At 35.1% G+C, this 25907-nt stretch overlaps 2 protein-coding genes across 3 annotated transcripts in view; both read right to left on the bottom strand.

The window, feature by feature from the left end:
• LOC123542420 (uncharacterized) overlaps positions 1-25907 on the bottom strand; it is a 50764-nt gene that overhangs the window by 17097 nt on the left and 7760 nt on the right. For both annotated transcript variants that reach the window (XM_053532089.1, XM_053532088.1), the window contains exons 6-10: positions 25095-25180; positions 23545-23616; positions 21920-22037; positions 20710-20795; positions 19183-19254 (exon numbers count right to left, since the gene is read on the bottom strand). In XM_053532089.1, coding sequence (XP_053388064.1) covers positions 19183-19254; positions 20710-20795; positions 21920-22037; positions 23545-23616; positions 25095-25180 — 434 coding nt within the window. The remainder of the gene's footprint in view (positions 1-19182; positions 19255-20709; positions 20796-21919; positions 22038-23544; positions 23617-25094; positions 25181-25907) is intronic.
• LOC123542423 (uncharacterized) lies at positions 4486-18262 on the bottom strand. Its single transcript, XM_053532096.1, has 9 exons — positions 18204-18262; positions 17833-17880; positions 16061-16149; positions 15641-15712; positions 14735-14852; positions 13610-13704; positions 13073-13144; positions 12423-12579; positions 4486-4646 (listed from the first exon to the last, which is right to left on the bottom strand). Exons 1-9 carry the CDS (start codon positions 18211-18213, stop codon positions 4531-4533), a joined length of 777 nt encoding a protein of 258 aa, XP_053388071.1. The 5' UTR covers positions 18214-18262; the 3' UTR covers positions 4486-4530.

The following is a 25907-nucleotide window of genomic DNA, read 5'->3' on the forward strand; positions in this document are numbered from 1 at the left end:
TGAGACGCCAGTCTTCCTCAACCATCAAAGGTAGAAAGTCGCCATGTGATCTAAAAGGTATCGGTGCGACGTTAGCATAAACGCAACAAAAACAAAAACTTTTTTTTTCTGAGGTTCAACGAAATCATATTTGAAATCTGAACTGTAGGATAATACCTTTCACAAAACAACAGGCAATGACAAGAACTGAAAACAGAGCTTTAGCTGTCACTGAAATAAACAAGAAATATAAATAACATACTCATTGGTCTCGTGAAAAGACATTGCGGTTACTAATTATAGTATAGCAAATCAAGTGGCACATCGAGTTTCTGTCTGCAATTCTGTCTCTCAATTTTAACCCTTACCCTGCTAAATTTCTATAATACACTCGCCCGTCTTTCAATTTGGACAATACCGTTAACTGTTAAAAGGGGTGCTTACCAAAACTATACTGACTGAATGGCAAAAAGTGCAGACCATGATCAGACTGCACGGACGTGCAGGCTGATCTTGGTCTGCACTGGTCGCAAAGGCAGAATCACTTACCGCCAGCAGGCTTAGGGTTAAAATGACATCAATATTTCTAGTTCAGTTACTAAACTAAGCACTTTACTGAAGATGTATAAAAGAGCTTGAAAACTCAAACAAAGACTGACTCAATCAAACCGAGTCTGCAATTTTCACTGTTTGTCTTGTTTTCGGTGCTTCCGAGGGATCTACTTTTAAGATTTTAATCAATAAGCCTTTGAAATGTTAAGCTTATTTCATTATGCTATTCTCGGAATTTTGTTCTTTGAAAATCTATTAAATGAGAATATTTCGAAATTAAAAAAGGAATAAACAGAATTAAAGACTATTGTCTTTTAATATTACAGTTGAAACTCTGTTTCGCGAAGTCTAAGTGATTTGATTTATCCGAACTTCGACTTAAACAATATTTTTGCATTTATTTTCGGTACTGGACTTGAAAATGTCTTCGATATAGTAGGTATTAGAAGGATGTACGGGAGTACAAGATATCGAGTTTCAACTGTACATGATAGTGTCGTGTCAATGTAGTACAAAATTAATCTTACTATTAGGAGATGTATATCACTCGAACTATTTATGAATTCCTTATACATACACAAAACAATTAATTCAACTAGCTATGTTTATAAGTCTATGATGAAGATATATTGTCTGTACAATATTCCTAATTTTAGTGTGCACTAGATAATATCATGTAACACTTTACGGCATTTTAACAAGTGATATGCACATGTACTGTCACGATGTAGACGTACAAGGCAAAGATAATCACATATATGAACGTATGACCTGACAGTAGACCGATCAGTTAAGATAAAAAAATTTAAACGTTTACATGTCTGTCTGAAGCTTGGTAAAGGCACAAGAATTTTAAGGTCATGTCTCCAATGTCATCAAAATGTTTAATTTTCAAAACAACATAGCTAAGTCCATGAAATATTAGATATTATGAATATAATGAACCAAATATTTGATAGTGTTGTATTTCTTATTTGTCACAGGTTTACTGCGAGACTTACGCAAGATTTCCACATAGTTTTCAGACTGGAAGACATGTAATTACAGTCGGTATTTTCCGCTTCATTACGCATCACTACAATGCGATCATGGTCTACACTGTTCGCTATTCAGTCAGTAAATTTTCAGTGAACATCCCTTCGAATAATAAGTGATATGGCCCAAAATTGAAAGGTTGGAACACTCCAATTTTAGAAATTTAGCAGGCTAAGGGTTTAAATGCACAGAATGAAGAAACTGATGTTTCAGCAGTTACTGTAGAAGCTTACATGACTGATTAAAAGAATATTACATTTGTGTCTCCCAAAATAAATTCATTAAACTCGTTGATTACAAATGATAAGATGCTCGATAGAGTCTTGCATTTTATTCAACTAGAATAAAAAGACACTCATTTTATATCCTCTAATTATAATGTGCTTACATTATATGATTGTTTTCTTCAATAAACGTACGAAATCTAGCTACATGTAGCAACGGATTTGAGCTAATAGAACTCAGTTCCAACATGGATCCTTTGAAATAATAAAAAAGAACTAACCAGAACTGGCCTTATGTCTATGTTTGTAGATACTACCTGACAATTACATGTACTATTCTACTGCCTGGTACGATGGATACTTAAAATATTCTTAAAACGTTGTCTCTCTTTAAAAGTGAATGGCAGTTTTAAAGAAATTGTTCCATTAAGTTACGTGGGTTGGACATTATTGCAAATGCATCAAAACGACGATATGTAACAGTTCGTTGAAAATGGTAAGTTTTTAAAGGCGTTGAACTGTCAGAAAGTGAGACCCCTTTATGCAGTCCTTTTCTGGAATTCAATGTATTAACAATGTATACTAACAATTTTGTTTCGTAGATGTAATATAGTTTACATGTGTTACATAACCCTTTCTTTCTACGATTTGTGTTGTTTGATCTTTAGGCTAACTGTTAACACAGATGTACGGAATATGTCATGGTGATTGCCAACTATTTGAAAAAGACGTGAGCAATACACAAGTCACCCTGGCCTTTACAAAGAATGTACACCTTGAATAAATTGTGTGTCCAGACTTGAGTATCTAAAATACTTTGCATATATAATGAAACTTTGGATAGGAGTGAATCTCCGGCAAATTACTTTTTGAGAAATTACTCATTTTAGATTCATTATTTGGGTCATATTGAAAAAACTTGGCCTGAAAATGTGAGTATATAAAGACCTACAATATCTTCAAGTAATGAAAATCCTTTGATTCTAAGATAATCTTTAAACCTTTAAACTGCTGGCGGCAAGTGGCTCTGGCTTTTCGACCAGCGCAGATGTGCAGGCTGATCCTAGTCTGCACTGTCCGTTATTCAGTCTGTAAATTTTGAGTGAACACCGCTTCAAATAATAAATGGTATTGCCCAAATTGAATAATGGACCAGTCCAATTTAGAAATTTAGCAGGCTCAGGGTTAATCTCCATATCTAAGAAAACTCAAACTTTTTTTAATAATTTGTGCCAGACGATGAAAATTAATCTAAGTTTTATGTCGATATGAGCCGCACCATGAGAAAACCAACATAGTGCATTTGCGACCAGCAGGGGTCCGGACCAGCCTGGGCATCCGCGCAGTCTGGTCAGGATCCATACTGTTCGCTAACAGTTTCTCTAATTGCAATAGGGTTCGAAAGCGAACAGCGTGGATCCTGACCAGACTGTGAGGATGCGAAGGCTGGTCTGGATCCATGTTGGTTGCAAATGCACTATGTTGATTTTCTCATGGCGCAGCTAAGAGATTTTTCCACTTAAAACGCTTAATTAATTTCATGTGTTTAAGCAGAAGATAGCTATCACGAGATCCATTCACGTTTTTCTGTGTAGAGCTTTGCGTATGCGTCGGTGCTGGGTGTTCCAACGGATCTTTTTACAGATTTTATTGTCATTTGTTTTTATTTAATTGTTAGAAAATTGTTCAGCTTCGAGTTTAAGGAACTTTCTGATAGATTCGATAAATGCTCCCAAGATCGGTTTTTAGAGTAAATTATAATCAAATACTTAGATTCAATTTTTTATTACTTTTTCTTCGGTTCTTTTGGATCGTAGGGTACATATCTAGTGTAAATCATAATAGAGCTATGGGTACTAGCAGTATATATTTTAAAGGAATCTTTTTATAGAATCAGTGTACGTCACAATACACATTTTAACCACATCAGAAAAAACTGTATTCAAATCGTTCAAGTTCGTACGAACACAATGTTGAATCTATATTATTTATTTTGACTTTTATCACCAACTCTTCAGCAACATGTCTTCAATATGTATTAAACATCAGCTTTTGGAAGAAACCTACATGAAAATGTTTTGGGTTTTAAAGAGAGGTATCGTAGAGAAATCTTAGAGACTGTGTTTTGGGAAATCTTGAAAGTGTTATAATCTACATCTGGTCCTGTACAGGCAAATATGTTTACATTCGCCCTATTCTTTTCCATTGAAAATAATGACGTTCATTTGGTATGAACAGAAAAAGAAAAGGCACAGAAGTTACATCAACGCTGCTTAGTAATAACGGGTCGATGTTTTGACGACGTCTGCGTATAGTCAGGGAGAAAGTTCCTTAATGACGTCGCAGTTGTTCCTTATGGTTAACAGAATGATTGTAATGTAAGATGCAACAAAACGTGTGAAATATATAATGTAGTCTTGTTAACAAATGCAAAGGAAAGATTGTGCAAGTATAAGAAATGAAACGGTTTTTTTTCGGTGTTCATGCGAAATGAACGACAGAATAGGATCGGCAAATTTAGCGCGATTCATAGATTTCTCAATCATATCCTGTCGTTCATTTCGCATGAATACCGAAAGAAAACTCATTTTTTAAATATATTCACCGATAATGAATGATAACGTCTTGTTTATTTGGTAAAACAACTTCATCAGATAGAAGTTAAATTAAAACAAATATAACAAATTATTTATCGTAAATTGAAAGTGTCTTGTATTTGGTTTATATGTCACAAACGTATTCAGCAAAATCCGCAGTAATGCTTGCAGTCCGCATTCTGTGCATGTATTCTGTCTTGACAGACAATAGACGATGCCAACTTACAGGTCGCCTGGTTGGTTTTATCAACGCAATGGGCTGAAATAGAAAAGGAAAATGATAATTTTATGACAACAAACTATAGGTGATGAGGTCAAACACATAAGCTGAGGAGTGTCACAACAAAATTGACTGAAATTGCAGAGATAGATGCTGTGGCATAAAAAGAATAGACAGGGGCTGAAAAGCTGTATGAATACGCTGAAATAACAGGGAGGGATGATCTGACGCTAAAACAATAACGTATTCAGGCTGACATGTGAAAAGAGGAGTTGTATCAAACCAGTGTGCTAAAACAGAAGAGACAGTTGTTGTAACACATAAACAGCAAGGGATGAAGGCTGACACGTTACCTGATAAATCGTTTACGTAAAATTAGCTAATATTGCAGAGACAAAGATGATCTTACTTGTCGCTTTTGGATCTTAATGAAACATCGGACTGAAATTCTAGTGAAAAAAGTTTAGATGAAACTTGCGAGGAAAAGTATAGTTAGGAAGTTGTCATACAAATGTCCTACATATAAAAAATAGTACTGAAGCTTTTTTTATTTTAGTATTTTTAAAGACGTCATCAAAAACAGATATGTCAAATTATCAAACTATGAGTTTAGTGTGGACATAAATCGAAATGTCATCTATTTCATATTTAAAAAAAAATATTTTCTAACTCAACACTTTGTGTTTGCTATTATATTCCTGCCAAATGTTTACATAATTCAGTGAAAAGTATTGATAACAGTCAGATGTCAGTTGGCGTGAAGCTACAGTAGGGTAACTTTAGAGACAAGAAACAGCCAAAATAATTGTAACTTGGTGCTGGTCGCTATGCGGCGGACAGTGTTATCTATAGGACAAATATTTTCACTCACCTTATTTCGAAATTGGATAGCATTTTGCAAGTGTACATAAGTAGGTTTTCAGGTTTATATTAAGCATTTTGTAGTGGATATATTGCAAGGGTTTTGTGCATAACAATGATCCGCATCAAAGTCAATGCAAAGCTAATTGTCTCATTTTTGCATACATTTATTCGTGTTTACATATTCAGCTTATATAAACTGATACACACTTCTTCATTGTTCATACGTCCGATTGAAATCGTTGCTATGTTTTAGAAAAATGAAATACTCGTCAATATTGTATCCAACATCGGGATGTGTCAATACATAAAAACAAGTAAGGAGTGAGAAAAATTGTTAAATGTACAAACAAAGTTCCCATACGGGTAGCAACAACTACAGAAATGTTTAAATATTAAAAATTCATTGAAAATAATTTTAAAATATCATCTAGTTCCTACGGTGGTATGTTTAGGACATGCAATTATTTTTTTAGGATTAAATTATCTTGAGCGATCAACATCTTATCTCGTGCGCACGACATCTTATCTTGAGCGATCAACATCTTATCTCGAGCGATCAACATATTATCTTGAGCGATCAACATTTTATCTTGAGCGATCAACATATTATCTTGAGCGATCAACATCTTATCTCGAGCGATCAACATATTATCTCGAGCGATCAACATCTTATTTCGTGCGCACGACATCTTATCTTGAGCGATCAACATCTTATCTCGAGCGATCAACATATTATCTTGAGCGATCAACATATTATCTTGAGCGATCAACATCTTATCTTGAGCGATCAACATCTTATCTCGTGGGCACGACATCTTATCTTGAGCGATCAACATCTTATATCGAGCGATGAACATATTATCTTGAGCGATCAACATATTATCTTGAGCGATCAACATCTTATCTTGAGCGATTAACATCTTATCTCGTGCGCACGACATCTTATCTTGAGCGATCAAAATATTATCTTGAGCGATCAACATCTTATTTTGTGCGCACGACATCTTATCTTGAGCGATCAACATCTTATCTCGAGCGATCAACATCTTATCTCGAGCGATCAACATCTTATCTCGTGCGCACGACATCTTATCTTGAGCGATCAACATATTATTTTGAGCGATCAACATCTTATTTCGTGCGCACGACATCTTATCTTGAGCGATCAATATCTTTTCTCGAGCGATCAACATATTATCTTGAGCGATCAACACATTATCTTGAGTGATCAACATCTTATCTCGAGCGATCAACATATTATCTTCAGCGATCAACATATTATCTTGAGCGATCAACATCTTATCTCGTGCGCACGACATCTTATCTTGAGCGATCAACATCTTATCTTGAGCGATCAACATATTATCTTGAGCGATCAACATCTTATCTCGAGCGATCAACATATTATCTTGAGCGATCAACATATTATCTTGAGCGATCAACATCTTATCTCGTGCGCATGACATCGTATCTTGAGCGATCAACATCTTATCTTGAGCGATCAACATATTATCTTGAGCGATCAACATCTTATTTCGAGCGATCAACATATTATCTTGAGCGATCAACATATTATCTCGAGCGATCAACATCTTTTCTCGGTCATCTTATCAATATCTATTAAGGACCTTTGTGTGAATTCAGATCATTAGTAAAAACATACGGCTGCCACCGTTTTTGTTTTTATTTAGATTATACTTATAACCGTTTCACATGTTTGCAGGGTTAGATATTTAAATACGGAAACTGATAAAAAGGCAGCAAAAAATCAGTGATGATGCAAAGAAATAAATTTAAGTCCTTGACAAAAAAAATAGTATGTAGGCTTCGCTATGGAAGCCCTGGAGGGACAATTGATTTCCGTACTTCCCACTTCTGACTTCTAACTTTTGCACTTCTCACTTCCAACTTCTTGACTTCCTACTTCCTACTTCTAACTTCCACACTTCTGACTTCTAACTTCCGCACTTCTGACTTCCAACTTTCCGACTTTCGACTTCTGATTTCCAACTTCCACACTTCTTACTTCTGACTTTTGACTTCTTCCTTCCTTCTTCTAACATTCGCACTTTTGACTTCTAACTTCCGCACTTCTGACTTCCAGCTTCCTGACTTCATACTTCCGACTTCCAACTTCCACACTTCTTACTTCCGACTTCCAAAAAAGGAAAGTTGGCAGTCAGAAGTGCGGAAGTTGGAAGACGAAAGTCAGGAAGTTAGAAGTCAGAAGTGTGGAAGTTAGAAGTCAGAAGTGCAATAGTTAGAAGAGGAAAGTAAGAAGTCAAGAAGTCGGAAGTAAGAAGTGTGGAAGTTGGAAATCAGAAGTCGAAAGGCAGGAAGTTAGAAGTCAGAAGTGCGGAAGATAGAAGTCAGAAGTGCGGAAGTTAGAAGAGGAAAGTAAGAAGTCAAAAAGTCGGAAGTAAGAAGTATGGAAGTTGGAAATAAGAAGTCGAAAGTCTGGAAGTTAGAAGTGCGGAAGTTAGAAGTAAGAAGTGCGGAAGTAAGAAGAAGGAAGTAAGAAGTCAAGAAGTTGGAAGTAAGAAGTGTGGAAATTTGAAAGCAGAAGTCGAAAGTCAGGAAGTTGGTAGTCAGAAGTGTGGAAGTTAGAAGTCAAAAGTGCGGAAGTTAGAAGTAGGAAGTCAAGAAGTTGGAAGTGAGAAGTGCAAAAGTTAGAAGTCAGAAGTGGGAAGTACGGAAATCAATTGTCCCTCCAGGGCTTCCATACTTCGCCCATATATTAAACGATTTTCCATGTTTTCCCTTAATTCATACATGCAACTTTTCTGCGCGAATTTATCAGTCGAACTGAAATTTGTTGCTGTTCTAACATGCAGTATGCCACATTGGTTATGTTCATTTGATTTTGAAGATAGGATGACCAATTATATGCATTGCTTTCCCAACTGATGTGATAAACTTGTACATGTACTTGTGGGAAGTTTAGATAACAGCGGAATAGGCGGGATCCTAATTAACAACTTGCCCGTATGTTTTACTGATGACCTAAATGCACACACAAAGGGCCTTAATATATATAAATAAGATGTCGTGCGCTCGAGATAAGATGTTGATTGCACAAGATAAGATGTTGATCGCTCAAGATAATATATTGATCGCTCGAGATAAGATGTTGATCGCTCGAGATAATATGTTGATCGCTCGAGATAAGGTGTTGATCGCTCGAGATAATATGTTGATCGCTCGAGATAAGATGTTGATCGCATATTATCTTGAGCGATCAACATATTATCTTGAGCGATAAACATCTTAACTCGTGCGCACGACATCTTATCTTGAGCGATCAACATATTATTTTGAGCGATCAACATCTTATTTCGTGCGCACGACATCTTATCTTGAGCGATCAACATCTTATCTCGAGCGATCAACATCTTATCTTGAGCGATCAACATCTTATCTCGTGCGCACGACATCTTATCTTGAGCGATCAACATATTATTTTGAGCGATCAACATCTTATTTCGTGCGCACGACATCTTATCTTGAGCGATCAACATCTTATCTCGAGCGATCAACATCTTATCTTGAGCGATCAACATCTTATCTCGTGCGCACGACATCTTATCTTGAGCGATCAACATATTATTTTGAGCGATCAACATCTTATTTCGTGCGCACGACATCTTATCTTGAGCGATCAATATCTTTTCTCGAGCGATCAACATATTATCTTGAGCGATCAACACATTATCTTGAGTGATCAACATCTTATCTCGAGCGATCAACATATTATCTTGAGCGATCAACATATTATCTTGAGCGATCAACATCTTATCTCGTGCGCACGACATCTTATCTTGAGCGATCAACATCTTATCTTGAGCCATCAACATATTATCTTGAGCGATCAACATCTTATCTCGAGCGATCAACATATTATCTTGAGCGATCAACATATTATCTTGAGCGATAAACATCTTATCTCGTGCGCATGACATCTTATCTTGAGCGATCAACATCTTATCTTGAGCGATCAACATCTTATCTTGAGCGATCAACATATTATCTTGAGCGATCAACATCGTATTTCGAGCGATCAACATATTATCTTGAGCGATCAACATATTATCTCGAGCGATCAACATCTTTTCTCGGTCATCTCATCAATATCTATTAAGGACCTTTGTGTGAATTCAGATCATTAGTAAAAACATACGGCTGCCACCGTTTTTGTTTTTATTTAGATGATACTTATAACCGTTTCACATGTTTTCAGGGTTAGATATTTAAATACGAAAACTGATAAAAAGGCAGCAAAAATCAGTGATGATGCAAAGAAATAAATTTAAGTCCTTGACAAAAAAACAGTATGTAGGCTTCGCTATGGAAGCCCTGGAGGGACAATTGATTTCCGTACTTCCCACTTCTGACTTCTAACTTTTGCACTTCTCACTTCCAACTTCTTGACTTCCTACTTCCTACTTCTAACTTCCACACTTCTGACTTCTAACTTCCGCACTTCTGACTTCCAACTTTCCGACTTTCGACTTCTGATTTCCAACTTCCACACTTCTTACTTCTGACTTTTGACTTCTTCCTTCCTTCTTCTAACATTCGCACTTTTGACTTCTAACTTCCGCACTTCTGACTTCCAGCTTCCTGACTTCATACTTCCGACTTCCAACTTCCACACTTCTTACTTCCGACTTCCAAAAAAGGAAAGTTGGCAGTCAGAAGTGCGGAAGTTGGAAGACGAAAGTCAGGAAGTTAGAAGTCAGAAGTGTGGAAGTTAGAAGTCAGAAGTGCGATAGTTGGAAGAGGAAAGTAAGAAGTCAAGAAGTCGGAAGTAAGAAGTGTGGAAGTTGGAAATCAGAAGTCGAAAGGCAGGAAGTTAGAAGTCAGAAGTGCGGAAGTTAGAAGTCAGAAGTGCCGAAGTTAGAAGAGGGAAGTAAGAAGTCAAAAAGTCGGAAGTAAGAAGTATGGAAGTTGGAAATCAGAAGTCGAAAGTCTGGAAGTTAGAAGTGCGGAAGTTAGAAGTCAGAAGTGCGGAAGTTAGAAGAAGGAAGTAAGAAGTCAAGAAGTCGGAAGTAAGAAGTGTGGAAATTTGAAATCAGAAGTCGAAAGTCAGGAAGTTGGTAGTCAGAAGTGTGGAAGTTAGAAGTCAGAAGTGCGGAAGTTAGAAGTAGGAAGTCAAGAAGTTGGAAGTGAGAAGTGCAAAAGTTAGAAGTCAGAAGTGGGAAGTACGGATATCAATTGTCCCTCCAGGGCTTCCATACTTCGCCCATATATTAAACGATTTTCCTTGTTTTCCCTTAATTCATACATGCAACTTTTCTGCGCGAATTTATCAGTCGAACTGAAATTTGTTGCTGTTCTAACATGCAGTATGCCACATTGGTTATGTTCATTTGATTTTGAAGATAGGATGACCAATTATATGCATTGCTTTCCCAACTGATGTGATAAACTTGTACATGTACTTGTGGGAAGTTTAGATAACAGCGGAATAGGCGGGATCCTAATTAACAACTTGTCCGTATGTTTTACTGATGACCTAAATGCACACACAAAGGGCCTTAATATATATAAATAAGATGTCGTGCGCTCGAGATAAGATGTTGATTGCACAAGATAAGATGTTGATCGCTCAAGATAATATGTTGATCGCTCGAGATAAGATGTTGATCGCTCGAGATAATATGTTGATCGCTCGAGATAAGATGTTGATCGCTCGAGATAATATGTTGATCGCTCGAGATAAGATGTTGATCGCTCGAGATAAGATGTTGATCGCTCAAGATAATATGCTGATCGCTCGAGATAAGATGTTGATCGTTCAAGATAAGATGTCGTGCGCACGAATTAAGATGTTGATCGCTCAAGATAATATGTTGATCGCTCAAGATAATATGTTGATCGCTCGATATAAGATGTTGATCGCTCAAGATAAGATATTGATCGCTCAAGATAATATGTTAATCGCTCAAGATAATATATTGATCGCTCGATATAAGATGTTGATCGCTCAAGATTATATGTTGATCGCTCAAGATAATATGTTGATCGCTCGAGATAAGATGTTGATCGCTCAAGATAAGATGTCGTGCGCACGAAATAAAATGTTGATCGCTCGAGATAAGATGTTGATCGCTCAAAATAATATGTTGATCGCTCGAGATAATATGTTGATTGCTCAAGATAAGATGTTGATCGCTCAAGATAATATGTTGATCGCTCAAGATGATATGTTGATCGCTCGAGATAAGATGCCGTGCGCACGAGATAAGATGTTGATCGCTCAAGATAAGATGTTGATCGCTCAAGATAAGATGTTGATCGCTCGAGATAAGATGTTAATCGCTCAAGATAATATGTTGATCGCTCGAGATAAGATGTTGTGCGTACGAGATAATATGTTGATCGCTCGAGATAAGATGTCTTGCGCACGAGTTAAGGTGTTGGTCGCTCAAGATAAGATGTCGTGCGCACGAGATAATTTAATCTTAAAAAAAAATAACATATGTCCTAAACATACCACCGTAAGTTCCTACAGTTTAAAGTAACAGATTATTCCAATTATATTAACTTCAAAAACTGAATTTGGCATAATATTTAAAGATCATCTATTCTAGATTATTTGCTACAACATTAATAACACTGTAGACAGCTTTAATTTCTAAATGCTTTTCATGTAACATGATAATGCTCACACATGATGATGTACAGAACTCGCTGAATCAGTTTTTTTTGTTGTTTACATATTCAGTAACTAAACAAATGCCATTTTTCTCTGGATTTCGAAATAATTCACAAAAGTTGTGTCCCTTTAATATTTATCGTAACCGAATCAGATCAAATTATACTCGTTCTTTTTTGCAAGTATTACATACTAAGGAAATTATGCGTGTTTGATAAACCGGAAGTAATGGCATAACAAGATTTATCCGGATAACCTAGAATAATGGCTGGACTCGGAATACGGTAACATACAAGCAGAAGTTTGTGTAGTTGCTCCAGCTCCAGCTACATGTATGGAAGAGGCAGAGTTGTTTCCACAGTCTGTATTACACAGGTCTGTATCACAACATTTGAAGCATGTGTCGTTTGTTCTATGAAAGTTAGAGGCAGTTGACACTACGGCACAAACCTAGAAAAAACAATCCATGGATTTTCTTTTCATTTTAAACGTATTCAGACATCAATATTTTTAGTCATGAAATGTCACGTTTATAAATACTTTGAGGTCATTTTAGAAATTCAATAACAGAAGCTCAAAAGTTGTATTATTATTTTGGAGAAAATAATGCCCGCTTTATCCACAAATTTAGATTTTTGGGTGTCATTTCTATGAAAGCAAATACAGACAAATGCATTTTTAACACCTTTGTTTAAAAAGAAACAAAAGAAGAACAGTTTTCTAAAACTGAACAATTTGTTTATTTCTCCCATATTTGACGTCGTGGGAGTAAAACAAAGCCATCCAACTTTTTTTGTATAACACTAGTGTAATAAAGCTCTGACGTCTGAAATACGTCGGTAAGCTAACTTAACGAAATGAATATAATTACATCATTGAATTTATTAAACTCATTATATAAAATTCATAATGTGTTATCTACAGTTTATAACGACTTACTTACGTGTTTGCCAAAACAACCTTGTTGTATCCCACGACTTCCTGATGCCATTATTTTATGCGTTGTAGAGCATACCTATTTGAAAATTAAACAAAAAAAAAAAAAACACACTTTATACATAAATGAAGTAGACTGAAATTGCAAATGAAAATGGCCGTGTTATATCGGAACTATTTAAGAAATTAGCAAATATTAATATTTAACGATTTTATATACACGAAAAAGAGGTTATACGTCTGCGGAATAATTGCAGGGATAAGTAGCCCGAGTTAATTATTGTGGCGACGTATAGCCCATTTTGAGTGTAAATACGCTTTTGCTATACATTATTTCGATTTTAATATAGAGATAAATAAGTGGATATGTGGTTGGCAGAAATATGCCACTGTAAGATCCTAATTGTATCTCCCCTAAAAAAAGAAACAACTTCCCTTCAGCAAAGTTTAGTGATGGGGAAGTTGACATTTTCAAATGTTCAAACTACTAAGATGTTTTACGTGAGACTGATTCTGCTTACAATGTTCAAGAATGAGAACATACCTCGTCCCTAGCACACTCAGTAATTTGCAAACATGGATCATTTTTCGCTCGTACATGACACTTGAAACACATTTGTCCGCGGTCTGTAGCGTAATCTAAACGAAGACAGTAATTAAATACATATTTATCTCTACATTAACATAGTTATAGACCTTGCGCAGGTTGCTTCAAGTTTCTTATCATGTTGATTATCAGGGAGTAGGGGTGATATTCTTTTGAAATGTTCTTGAGGTCTCCGTGGCCGACTGGTAAATGACACTGACTTCAAATTACTTGCCCCTCACCGATGTGGGTTCCAGCCTCGCTCGGGAGGTTTAATTCTTCATGTGAGGAAGCCATCCAGCTGTCTCACGGAAGTTCGGTGGTTCTACCCCGGCACCTGCTTGTGGCGAAATGATGCACGAACAGGCTCCATGTGTCTTTCTTCACCATCAGCAGCTAGAAAGTCTCCATATGACCTATAATTATGTCGGTTTGACTTTACAAAACGTAACAAATAACTCGATGTCCTGTAAAATCACCGACAGAAACGTGTGTAATATGTTTAATACTAACAAAATTTTAGCATTAAAAATGATCAGGGACAGTATTCCTCGATACATACTCGTATTCACATTCGCCCTATTCTTCAGCTGAAAATTATGACGGTCATTTATAAAAACAGCAAACGGAAAGGCGCCAAAGTTAAGACAACGTTGCTTAGTAACGGACTACTGTCTTGACAACGTCCGCGTTTAGTCAGGGAGAGTGTTCCTTAGATGACGTCGCAGTTGTTCCATCTGATGTACAGAATGGCCGAGAAGCTGATTGTGTATAATATAACCTTGCTTAAAGAAAGGAAAGGAAAGGAAATATAATGTAAATATAAGAAATGAATATTTGTTTTCGGAGTTCATGCGCGATTCATGGAATTGCCGATCCTATTCAGGCGCTCATTTTGCGTGAACACCGAAAAAATATATTTCATTTCTTAATTAGACTTATATTTCCTTTTGCCAAAACATTGTTTATAGTATACTTAAGTATGATGCTAAGATTTTCAGACCGAGTTTAGCTATAACAGGCTCGTTCTTGCAAAGGATCATTAAATATGCTAGAAATAGACAAGAAAATGTTGAGTTTTACCTTTGTCCTGACAGAGCTTTGGTTGGCATATGTTAGTGTCACAACATTCATCACAGATAGGAGTATCCCCCACACTTCGGGAGGGTGATCTTTTCCCCACAATTGTTTTGCTGCATTGCTATTTTTTTAATACGAAGAAAATGTTAGAATTATAAAACCGAGTTCCTGTACTTTTTTTCAATTGGGTAAAAATGTACGAGTTATAGAAGACTCTGGGTAGAACCACCGACCTTTCCTAAGCCAGCTAGAAGGCGTCCTCAATCGAAGAATTCACGTCGACGAGAGGCAAGCGATTTGAAATCCGCGACCTTAACCACCCGGTCACGGAGGCCCCTGATATGGATCATGCCTTTGTAACTGGCATGTTTTCTCCTTTTTCATATATCTGCAACATGAGTTATTGAAAGACTAACGTTTCCAAACATGATTTTAATTATTGAATTTAGAATTCAGAATTATAATGCCAGTGTTCACAAACTATTCCAACACGTTTCTTATTTTTAGCGTACAAATTTATGTGCAACGTAATAAAGATCCATAGAAATCCTTGTCAAAGTTAAAATTTAAATAAGAAATAAGCTATTCGCCATACGCTGCAATGATGTAAACCTATAATCGGTAAGTTTTGCCATGATACTCTGATCTAAGACTTTCTCTAGCTAAATAATAATATATTTTTTTTCAATATTTTGTCATAACCTGCACAAGAATCTTTAAAAAAAAGCCTTTATTTTCACTAATATGAAAATTTAATTTAGATTTTCATAATAATCAGGAAAAAAAACTGAGAAAACATGTAAATGTTAACAATCTCTAATCACAAAAGTAAAAATATATAGAAATAAAATTAACTGCTTTAACGTGACAGTTAACATTCCATTTCCTTTGAAAAGAAATTCTACCTACTACTCTATCTCGACAACCCATTTTCCTGGAAATACGGCCGGATGCTGAAACCACCATGGTTGAATAGCACACCTGCAGTAAAAATGAAATGAATACCTGAACTTATTTCAATGTCTCCGTATGTACAGGTAAAAGAATTTAACTTCCTATTGACATCACAGACTATCGCAGTTTTAATTATGAAAATAACAAACATGATAAAACAGGCAAAATATGAACATCTTAAATTCACTCGAGTACATTGTAGGCGCGATTATTTTCTTGTAAAATTTATTTAAAGAATTTTACAAAATGTATGCGTTGTAATCCAAAGGAAGGCAGGTTTCACAAAAGCCAGTCAGAAGCATTAATTTGCTAACACTGTATATAATTGGTCCAAATTAATCAATTGGAAGCATATATTCCAAGTAGCAAGATTACCTGTTGTGGTCCACATTTTTTAACCTGGTAACAATCACGTGCACTAGCTACATCAGAACATTGCAGACAGTATATATCTCCACGTATACCTAAATTGGAACGTAAAGCTGTGTGTAGCTAAAAATATAAGTATAAAGGTATGCAAATCTGTACATATGTCTGTTGATCTTTTAAAGGAAAATCATAAAACATTGATTAAAAGAGTAAAACACGTTTAATTTAAATGGTTATTTCCGGTTTTCAATTTGGAAAGAAATGAAATCTCCGGAGATCTGTTAGGTATAATTACTTAATAAAACACCACTCTTTCAAATGAAAATAAAACATAGTGACATCCCTTACCCTACCAAATTTCTTTATTCAACTAGTCGATTTTTGAAGTTGGGCAGTACTTTCTAGCTTTATTGGTAGAGGAAGACCATAGGTGTCCCTCCGTTTATTATTTCTTCACGGACGGGCACCTGGGTAGAACCACCGGCCTTCCGTAATAAAGCTGAATCGCTTCCTCACATAAAGAATTCAACGCCCTGAGTGAGACTCGAACCCGCATTGATGACAGGCAAGCGATTTGAATTTAGAGACCTTAACCACTCGGCCAAAGAAGCCAGAAGCCTCCTCATACCTATAAACGAGTGTACCTTATAAAATTATGCATGTTATTGAGACATGACATTTTTTTTTGTTGTCGTTCAAATTTTAATGATTGTGCTCTCTGTATAGAAAATTACGAAAGTATTTTTATTTATCTAAGTTTCAGTCGAAAGCATGATACTTGTACAGGAAATATTCTGAGCAAAAGTAGTTAGTACTCACACTTCTAGGTTCCATTCAAAATAAATTTAGAAAGTTATTGTCGTTTACTTTTTGTATTTCCATGATGGTGATTATACATGATTTGCATGAAAAAAATGAGAAATACAAATAGCTAGCTGCAAACTGACAGTGACATAAATAAGGCAAGATAATATATTAAGGCTAATTGAGCCGTGCCATGAGAAAACCAACATAGTGGATTTGCGACCAGCATGGATCCAGACCAGCCTGCGCATCCGCGCAGTCTGGTCAGGATCCATGCTGTTCGCTAACGGTTTCTCTAATAGCTATAGGCTTTGAAAGCGAACAGCATGGATCCTGACCAGACTGGGCGAATGCGCAGGCTGGTGTGGATCCATGCTGGTCGCAAACCCACTTTGTTGGTTTTCACATGGCATGGCTCAATTATTTTTTGAAAGAATGAAGCATGATGTATTTAGTTGCGTTTATACCATACTTTGTTCTACAGCTACAGTTTGTTTTTGTAAACATAATGTTTGTAAACATTAAGGATTGTATTTTGTAACCTTAACTCAGTGTTCCATATTTTAGCGTGTCTTGTGTAAAAAAAAGTGAACACAAGCTAAAACAAAACATAATCAAAAAGTATAAAGGTCATTTTGTAAGTAGAGAAATTTTGGTTTGAAAACGTATAAATGCCCATGACCTAGCAATCGAACTGGTGTTATTTATTTATGTTTTCAAAGCTATGTCGAAAAGAATTTGACTTAATAAGTTTGTAGATTAACTTGCGAAAACATATTACATGTAATTCAAGAAATGTCCTAAATTGTCCACCTGTCATGATTTTCACAAAGTTCTCGTGGAGGGAAAAAGGAAGTCACTAGATTGAGGTGGGTTTTAAATATTACCTTTGCAGGTCTGAAAGAACTATGAGTACATGTATTTTTGTCGTAATATAACCATTGGTGCAGAACAAGTGATACAACTTTTCATACCATGCACAGAAGTAAGCGCAAAATAGCATACGGACAACAAAATAGTCGCTGAAATATACAACATTCGTATATACTTTCAATGCAACAATAAAATATCTTTTCACAAAATATTCATTCTTTTTTATTTCGATGACGTTTTAATGTATCTTAAGATATTACTTAAGCAAGGTACAGCATCGGTACTACCTAAACAGTTACACTCGAGCCAGATTTTTCCATCTCCACCTTCAACTGTTGAAAATATCTTATAATATTATTATGCTGAGGAAAAATTTAGATCTAGTCTCACTACATTCTCAGAATAAGATGGAAAAATATAAAATTACTAACAAAAAATAGCAACTGAACTGTATTTCAAAAGTGGGGCTTACTTGTAGTCATTATACTTCTGTTTTTTCAAGCGTTCCAGTTTCCTAAATGTTGAGATAAAGGAAATATAATGACCTTTAAGATAATTTTCATCATGTAAGTATAATCATTGTCAAATATTGTAAAGGCACATATTTTCACTGGGTCAAACTTTCGCATATTTAAAATTTTGAGTATGTTGAATATACACGAAATTGTAAAAATGGTATCCTACTTGAATTAGAACTATACTTTTGGTGAATAATTACGCGAGGATTAATTTTTGCGAGATGTAGGGCCTCGCAGATATAGCAAAAATTAAACGCTCGCGAAAATTTCACGTACTGCGTAATGTGGCGACACTCATCAAGATGAAACTGTTAAAAGTAAGCATGCTTGTCGCCATATTCTTCTCTTGGCTTTATATTCTATTAAAAAAAATAATACATCCTAAACAGTGGTTTGTCGTTGAGAGAAATTATTATTTGGAGTTTAGTCGCAAAGGAATTAAATCACGAGTGCACATATAAACAACAATAATTTTACTCTAGAGTAAACCACCGTTTGAGATGTATGATTTCGATTCTAACACGTTATCAAGGTTTGTTATGTACATCCTTTACGGCATCAACCATGATATCTGCCTATATTGTGTAGGTTTCTTTTCCAACGCGCCGCTATGACGTTTGACGCTATTACGTACAAATTATGACTTACAGAGAGTGATTTCCTGCATTATAACAAAAAATGTTCAGTCATTTTAATAGGAAAACAAATTGGGTAGTAGAAGAATACATTGCCTTTGATTTTAAGTTACTTTTTTATTTTCCTGATCTGAATTAAACGTAGATGTGAACATGATTATGCCCAGGTACGTCCTTGATAGGTCAAAGAGTGCATGTACGATACCTAAGCAATAGTTCCCATCCTACTTTTCCGAAACAATATAATACTTAGAAGAAAAAGAACAAAAGGAAATTGCATAGTAGCAAAAATACAGACCGTTTTATCTCGGCAGCCCATTCTCCTGTACACGTGTCCGCTAGTTGATACAATTTGTGTTGAATAGCACACCTATAATAAATTAAGACATATATAAAATTTACCCAGATAAGTATAAGTATACAGCTTACGGAATAGTTTTTTCCACAATAATTTACGTTATATGTTGTGTCACCATGAAAAAATAAGTATACATTGCAATTAGAAAACAGTCTAATGTCTTTGAACTGTTTGTTAACACATTTGTCCATTGTGTGTAGAGTGACCTGGTGCAGAAAACATTACATAAACAGTTTATGTTGCAATAGCTTTACAGGCACTGAATTGCCAAATAGCTGTACCATATCTTTAGCTTTGTAGAACACATTGCACTATCATACCGCCAGCAATTACTTCGCACATATTGAATGTATATACACATTGAATACACTGACTAAAGGTTAGGGTTAAGTTTAACATTGGTTTCATAGTGTACATTCAATGCGTTTATACATTCAATGTGGGAGGATTAATGGCAACATATATCCTTCTTAATCATATGACAAGTCTATGCCTGACATTTGCCATGAATAATCGTCTTATAGACTTTTTGACGGAATGCTAAGCCTGGCACTAACACAACATTTTGAGGTCTAAATTTTGAGCTGAGTTTACAATGTATTGGCTTCACTAAATATATTTTCTTGAATGAAACATGGCTTCTACTCTTCGTCTGTTTGTTATTTAACACTACCAACGTTATTCAAGAAAATGTAAGATACAACACTTTTAAAAAGGGTCATGATGTGTGCAGCAGCCCTTGGAAATTTGTTAATTTCATATATAATAAAGAACGCCAGCTATTCAGACTGTATATTCGGTAAATCTTTGATAAACTGGAAAATAAGATTAATGCCATCTCTAGGTAGAACAGAAAATGTGATTAAAGGAATAAAGGGAAGCCTGTTTACTTATTGATAAATCTTACGCCTTCGCTATTTTAACCTTCAGCCTGCTAGCGGCAAGTGATTCTGCCTTTGCGACCAGTGCTGACCAAGATCAGTTTGCACGTCCGTGCAGGCTGATCATGGTCTGCACTGTTCGCTATTCAGTTAACAAATGTTCAGTAAACACACCTTTGAATAATAAGTGGAACTGCCCAAACTGAATGATGGACCAGTCCATTCTAGAAATTTAGCATGGTAAAGGTTAATGTTTTTGAAATGTTTTTCTCAATAGCCTGAAGTTTTCTGGAAATCAAAAGGCAATCTAGAAAATATAACTGATGGCGACAGCTGTCAGAAACATATACAAATTTGCGGGAAAATTAAGAACATTATCGAAGTAACTATCTAGCCATATCGTGGCAGGATTTAACATTAATGCGTCAAACGAAATTTTGAGCTATATCTCTTTCTAGAAAATATTGTTTCTTTTAATATTTTCAGGGGACAAAATGCACATTCTGTGAAAGTTATCTTGATATCTACTTAGTTGAACAGTGGCAGAAATATGCTACTTCAATGAGCAGATTTTAAGTTAGTGTACCTCAGTAGCTGCACATTTTTTGATTGTATTGCAATCTCGAGCACTGGGAACATCGTCACACTGCAAGCAGTAAGGCACATGTATAGCTGAAATAACAAATAGAGGCTTGTTGCAAATCAGTTATATCTTCATGGGTGTTTTCTATCGTTTTCATCATTATTTGTCTTTATTTCATCATCATTATTTGTCTTTATTTCACCATCATTATTTGGCTTTATTTCATCATCATTATTTGTCTTTATCTCACCATCATTATTTGTCTTTATTTCATCATCATTATTTGTCTATATTTCACCATCATTATTTGTCTTTCATCATCATTATTTGTCTTTATTGAATCATCATTATTAGTCTTTTTTCAACATCATTATTTGTCTTTATTTCATCATCATTATTTGTCTTTATGTCACCATCATTGTTTCATGTTAGTTACAATTGTTCAGCACTGGAAGATCAAACTGACTTTCACTTACGATATGTGCCGTTTATGAAAATGTAAACCCACGTGTTCGCTGGTGAAATATTTTAATGTATTTTCATTTTCTACAAGAAACAAGCATGTTTTCAGGCCCTTTACAATTGTCCTTGCTGCAAGAATTATAAGAAAATAAGGCATTTGATAGATTTCCGTTAGAAATACATCTCAATATGGATGATCATATATTAAATTTTATCTTTTATTTTAAGAATTTATTCACATCAAATATTTTATACCTGACTATAAACAGCAGGATAAAATCGTGTTACTCTTCCATTTCGCATGAGAAAAATCATTTCGGATATCATCGGACAACTTACTGCGCTTAAAGTATACAAGAACATCGAAATTACATTTCTGAAAATTAGCTGATAAGTAACGTGTATTAATATACAAAAGGCGATCATTTTATCAAATATGGATTGAGTCCCGCTTTAGCCAAGTTTTATTTCATTAAGCTTAATTGTATAAATATGTACAGACTAGTCAGTGTAAGCATTAACAAATACCAATTTATGTTATAATCCACAGCTATTACCCTTCAAACTCAATAGTCGTGTGATCTAAATGGAAGGTCTCATAATTACATGTATATCTTTTATACTACTTATGCGCTTGAATATTAGATTCAGGCCGTCTTCATGTTTACATCAATATACGATAACATTACACGGCATAAAAACTTTAGATTCTTTTGCAGGATACATGATTGCTTTTCCAAATATGAGCTACCTTGGTCTTGACAAAGGTTTGACTGACAGAACAACGAATCACAGCATCCATCACACACTGGAAGATCACCAGCGTCTCTTCTACTTGATCTCTTATCCACAATCCCACTCGTGCATTGCTGAAATATGATAGAAATCGATGCTGCTCATGGCAGACCTGGAGCGGTCTTCTGCGCATATCTGGAAATGATTATTAATTGGAGCACACGGCAAAAATACGCAAAGTATTGCATTTTCCGCACGCATTAAGTGTATAATATACTGACTAAACGTTAGGGTTAATATTACCATGGTTACCAATTATATACATTAAAGATACTTTTCATTCAAATTCCATGAATCCGGTATATACTGGAGTCTGTAATTTATACAGGCGCTCCAGGTCTGCAGTGAGTCACAGTCAATGGAAATTGAATGTCAAGAGGCGTCTCTGTATGGGCACGTGTTGAGATTCATGTAAATGAAATACTGAATGAATCTAACAAAACAGCTTAAAGCGGAATTAAATGTCGAACTGTAACCACAAACACTCCTAATGCTTAATAAATCCACAGAAATAGTCGTTGAAAAATTTTATTTTCTTATAAGTTAGACATATTGTGTCTTATACATTACCAATTTCTATATTTTGAAAACAATTAGTCTACGCACTGGATAACCGGCTACTTGAAGGCCGTTGTACAAGAATAACCCGCTCGGAAATTAACTCCGTTGTTAAATGGTATGTCATTAAAAAACCTGAAAGTGGACAATTACGTAAAACTGCCGTTTCAAACATATTCTTCCATATTAAAGAGTAGAAGGTTTAACACGTTTGCTTTGATTTAAGGCTATAGTCATTATCTACGCTTAAAAAATGTTTGGCCACTGACAATGGTACTTTTATAATATTATGGTATGTATTAGGGTCCAACATTGTCACAACTCTGGGTAGCTTACTTTGGTCTACAAACACTGCCAGAGAGATGCATTTGTATGCAGTTTTTGCATGTCATTGTATAGGTAACATGTACAAAAGCAACTTAGCAAAAATATTTGAGCAGTTTAGAAACATAGAAACATTATTTTAGCTATATTGTCTTGTCACAGAAATCTCTGTGAACTACGTTGCAATTTTGAGCTGAACATTTAAAAATTAATGCGTATATAGATATGTACTATGATCAGTGTCGAAGAGAGTCGAAACGTAGAAAAGGTACAATAAGAAGTTATTTCGTTCATATGTATTGATAAAATTTCAAAACGATCCCCTTAAAATCGATACCCCTTTAATTTTACATTATTTTGTGAACTACGTTACCATACATTACTGTTATATGCAAATAAAACAAAGGTATGCCTATTTCTCACTAAATACATATTAGTTAACAGTATTTTAGTAATTTTAATAGGAAAACGAATCGGGTAGTAGAAGAAAGCTTTGCCTTTCATTTTAAGTTACTTTTTCATTTTCCCGATCTGAATTAAACGTAGAGGTGAACATGATTATGCCCAGGTACGCCTTTGATAGGTCAAAGAGTGCAAGTACGATACCTAAGCAATAGTTCCCATCCTACTTGTCCGAAACAATATAAAACTTAGGAGAACAAGAACTAAAGGAAATTGCATAGTAGCAAAACTACAAACCATTTTATCTCGGCAGCCCATTCTCCTGTATACGTGTCCGCTAGTTGATACAATTTGTGTTGAATAGCACACCTATAATTAATCAAGACATATATAACATTTACCATGATAAGTATAAGTATACAGCCTACAGTATAGATTTTGTACACACAAAATTACATTATGTGTTGTGTCACCATGAATAAAATAAGTATACATTGCAATTAGAAAACAGTCTAATGTCTTTGAACTGTTTGTTAACACATTTGTCCATTGTGTTAAGAGTAACTTGGTACAGAAAACGTTACATGGACAGTTTATTGATGATAAATGAATTGCCAAATAGCTAAAGGCGATGTTACTTCTTTAGCTTTGTAGAGCACATTGCACTATCTTACCGCGAACAATATATCGCACATATCGGTTGTATGTACGTATTGAGTGTATAATACACTGACTAAAGGTTAGGGTTAGGTTTAACATTGGTTTCATAGTTTACATTGAATGCGTTTTTACATTCAATGTAGGAGAATTAATGCCAACCAATATCCTTCTTAATCATAAGACAAGTCTATGCCTGACATTTGCCACGAAATAATCGTATTATAGAATTTTGACGGAATGCTAAGCCTGGCACTAACACTACATTTTGAGGTCTAAAGTTTGAGGTGATTTTACAATGTATTGGCTTCACTAAATATTTTTTCCTGAATGAAACATGGCTTCTACATTTCGTTTGTTTGTTATTAAACACTAACAACGTTATTTAAGAAAATATAAGACATAAAACTTTTAAAAAGGGTCATGGTGTGTGCAGCAGCCATTGAAAATTTGTCAATTTCATATATGATAAATAAAGCCAGTTATTCAGTGTGTATATGTAGATAAATCCTTGATAAACTACACTAAAAGATCAATGTCATCTCTAGGTAAAACAGAAAATATGATTAAACGAATAAATGGAAGCCTGTTTACTTATTGATAAATCTTACACTTTCGCTATTTTAACCTTTAGCGTGCTAGCGGCAAGTGATTCTGCCTTTGCGACCAGTGCAGACCAAGATCAGTTTGCACGTCCGTGCAGGCTTATCATGTTCTGCACTGTTCGCTATTCAGTCAACAAATTTTCAGTGAACTCCCATTTGAATGATAAGTGGTACTGCCCAAACTGAATGATGGACCAGTCCAGTTTAGAAATTTAGAATGATAAAGGTTAATATTTTTGAAATGTTTATCTCAATAGCCTGAAGTTTTCTGGAAATCAAAAGGCAATCTAGAAAATATAACTGATTGCGACAGCTGTCGGAAAAATGTACGGATTTGCTGGAAGATTTAGAACATTATCGTGATAACTATCTAGCTAATTCGTGGCTGATTTTAGCACTTAGGCGTTAAACGAAATTTCGCGCTATTTTTTTCCCAGAAAATATTATTTCTTTTTATATCATGTTATATTTTCAGGGGGAAAAAATGCACATTCTGAGGAAGTTTAGAAAATTATCTAGATATCTACTTAGTTGAACAGTGGCAGAAATATGCTAATTTAATGAGCAGATTTTAAGTGAGTGTACCTCAGTAGCTGCACATTTTTTGATTGTATTGCAATCTCGAGCACTGGGAACATCGTCACACTGCAAGCAGTAAAGCCCATGTATAGCTGAAATAACAAATAGAGGCTTGTTGAAATCAGTCATATCTTCGTGGGTGTTTCCTACATTTTGTACCGTTATCATCATTATTTGTCTTTATTTTATTCATCATTTGTCTTTATTTCACCATCATTATTTGTCTTTATTTCATCATCATTATTTATCATTATTTGTCTTTACTTCATCATCATTATTTGTCTTTATTTCATCATCATGATTTGTCTTTATTTCACGATCATTATTTCATGTTAGTTACAATTGTTCAGCTCTCGAAGATCAAAATCACTTTCACTTACGATATGTGCCGTTTATGAAAATGTAACCCCACGTGTTCGCTGGTGAAATATTATTAATATGTTTTCATCTTCTACAAGAAATAGGCATGTTGTCAGGCCCTTTACAATTGTCTTTGCTGCATGAAGTATAATAATTGTATGCATTTGATAGATTTCCTTAAAATACAACTCAATATGGATGATCATATATTTTATCTTTTATTTTAAGTATTTACGCACATCAAATATTTTATATCGGACTACAAACAGCATGATAAAATCTTCTCACTCTTCCGTTTCATATGAGAAAAAGCATTTCGGATATCATCGGACAACTTACTGCGCTTAAAGTATACAAGAACATCGAAATTACATTTCTGAAAATTAGCTGAAAAGTAACGTATATTAATATACAAAAAGAGATCATTTGATCAAATGTGGGTTGAGTCCCGCTTTAGCC

This window comes from Mercenaria mercenaria, chromosome 19 (assembly GCF_021730395.1).
Source record: "Mercenaria mercenaria strain notata chromosome 19, MADL_Memer_1, whole genome shotgun sequence".
Lineage (NCBI taxonomy): Eukaryota > Metazoa > Mollusca > Bivalvia > Venerida > Veneridae > Mercenaria > Mercenaria mercenaria.

Bases quoted from the DNA above. Each gene is read 5' to 3' on its own strand.
- LOC123542423 (XM_053532096.1), bottom strand. The intron at 14,853-15,640 runs GTAGGTAGAATT...TTAAAAAAATAG, and splicing joins TGGGTTGTCGAGATAGAGTA to CAATGCAGCAAAACAATTGT. The intron at 4,647-12,422 runs GTATGTTACCGT...TTTCTATTTCAG, and splicing joins AACTACACAAACTTCTGCTT to CCCATTGCGTTGATAAAACC.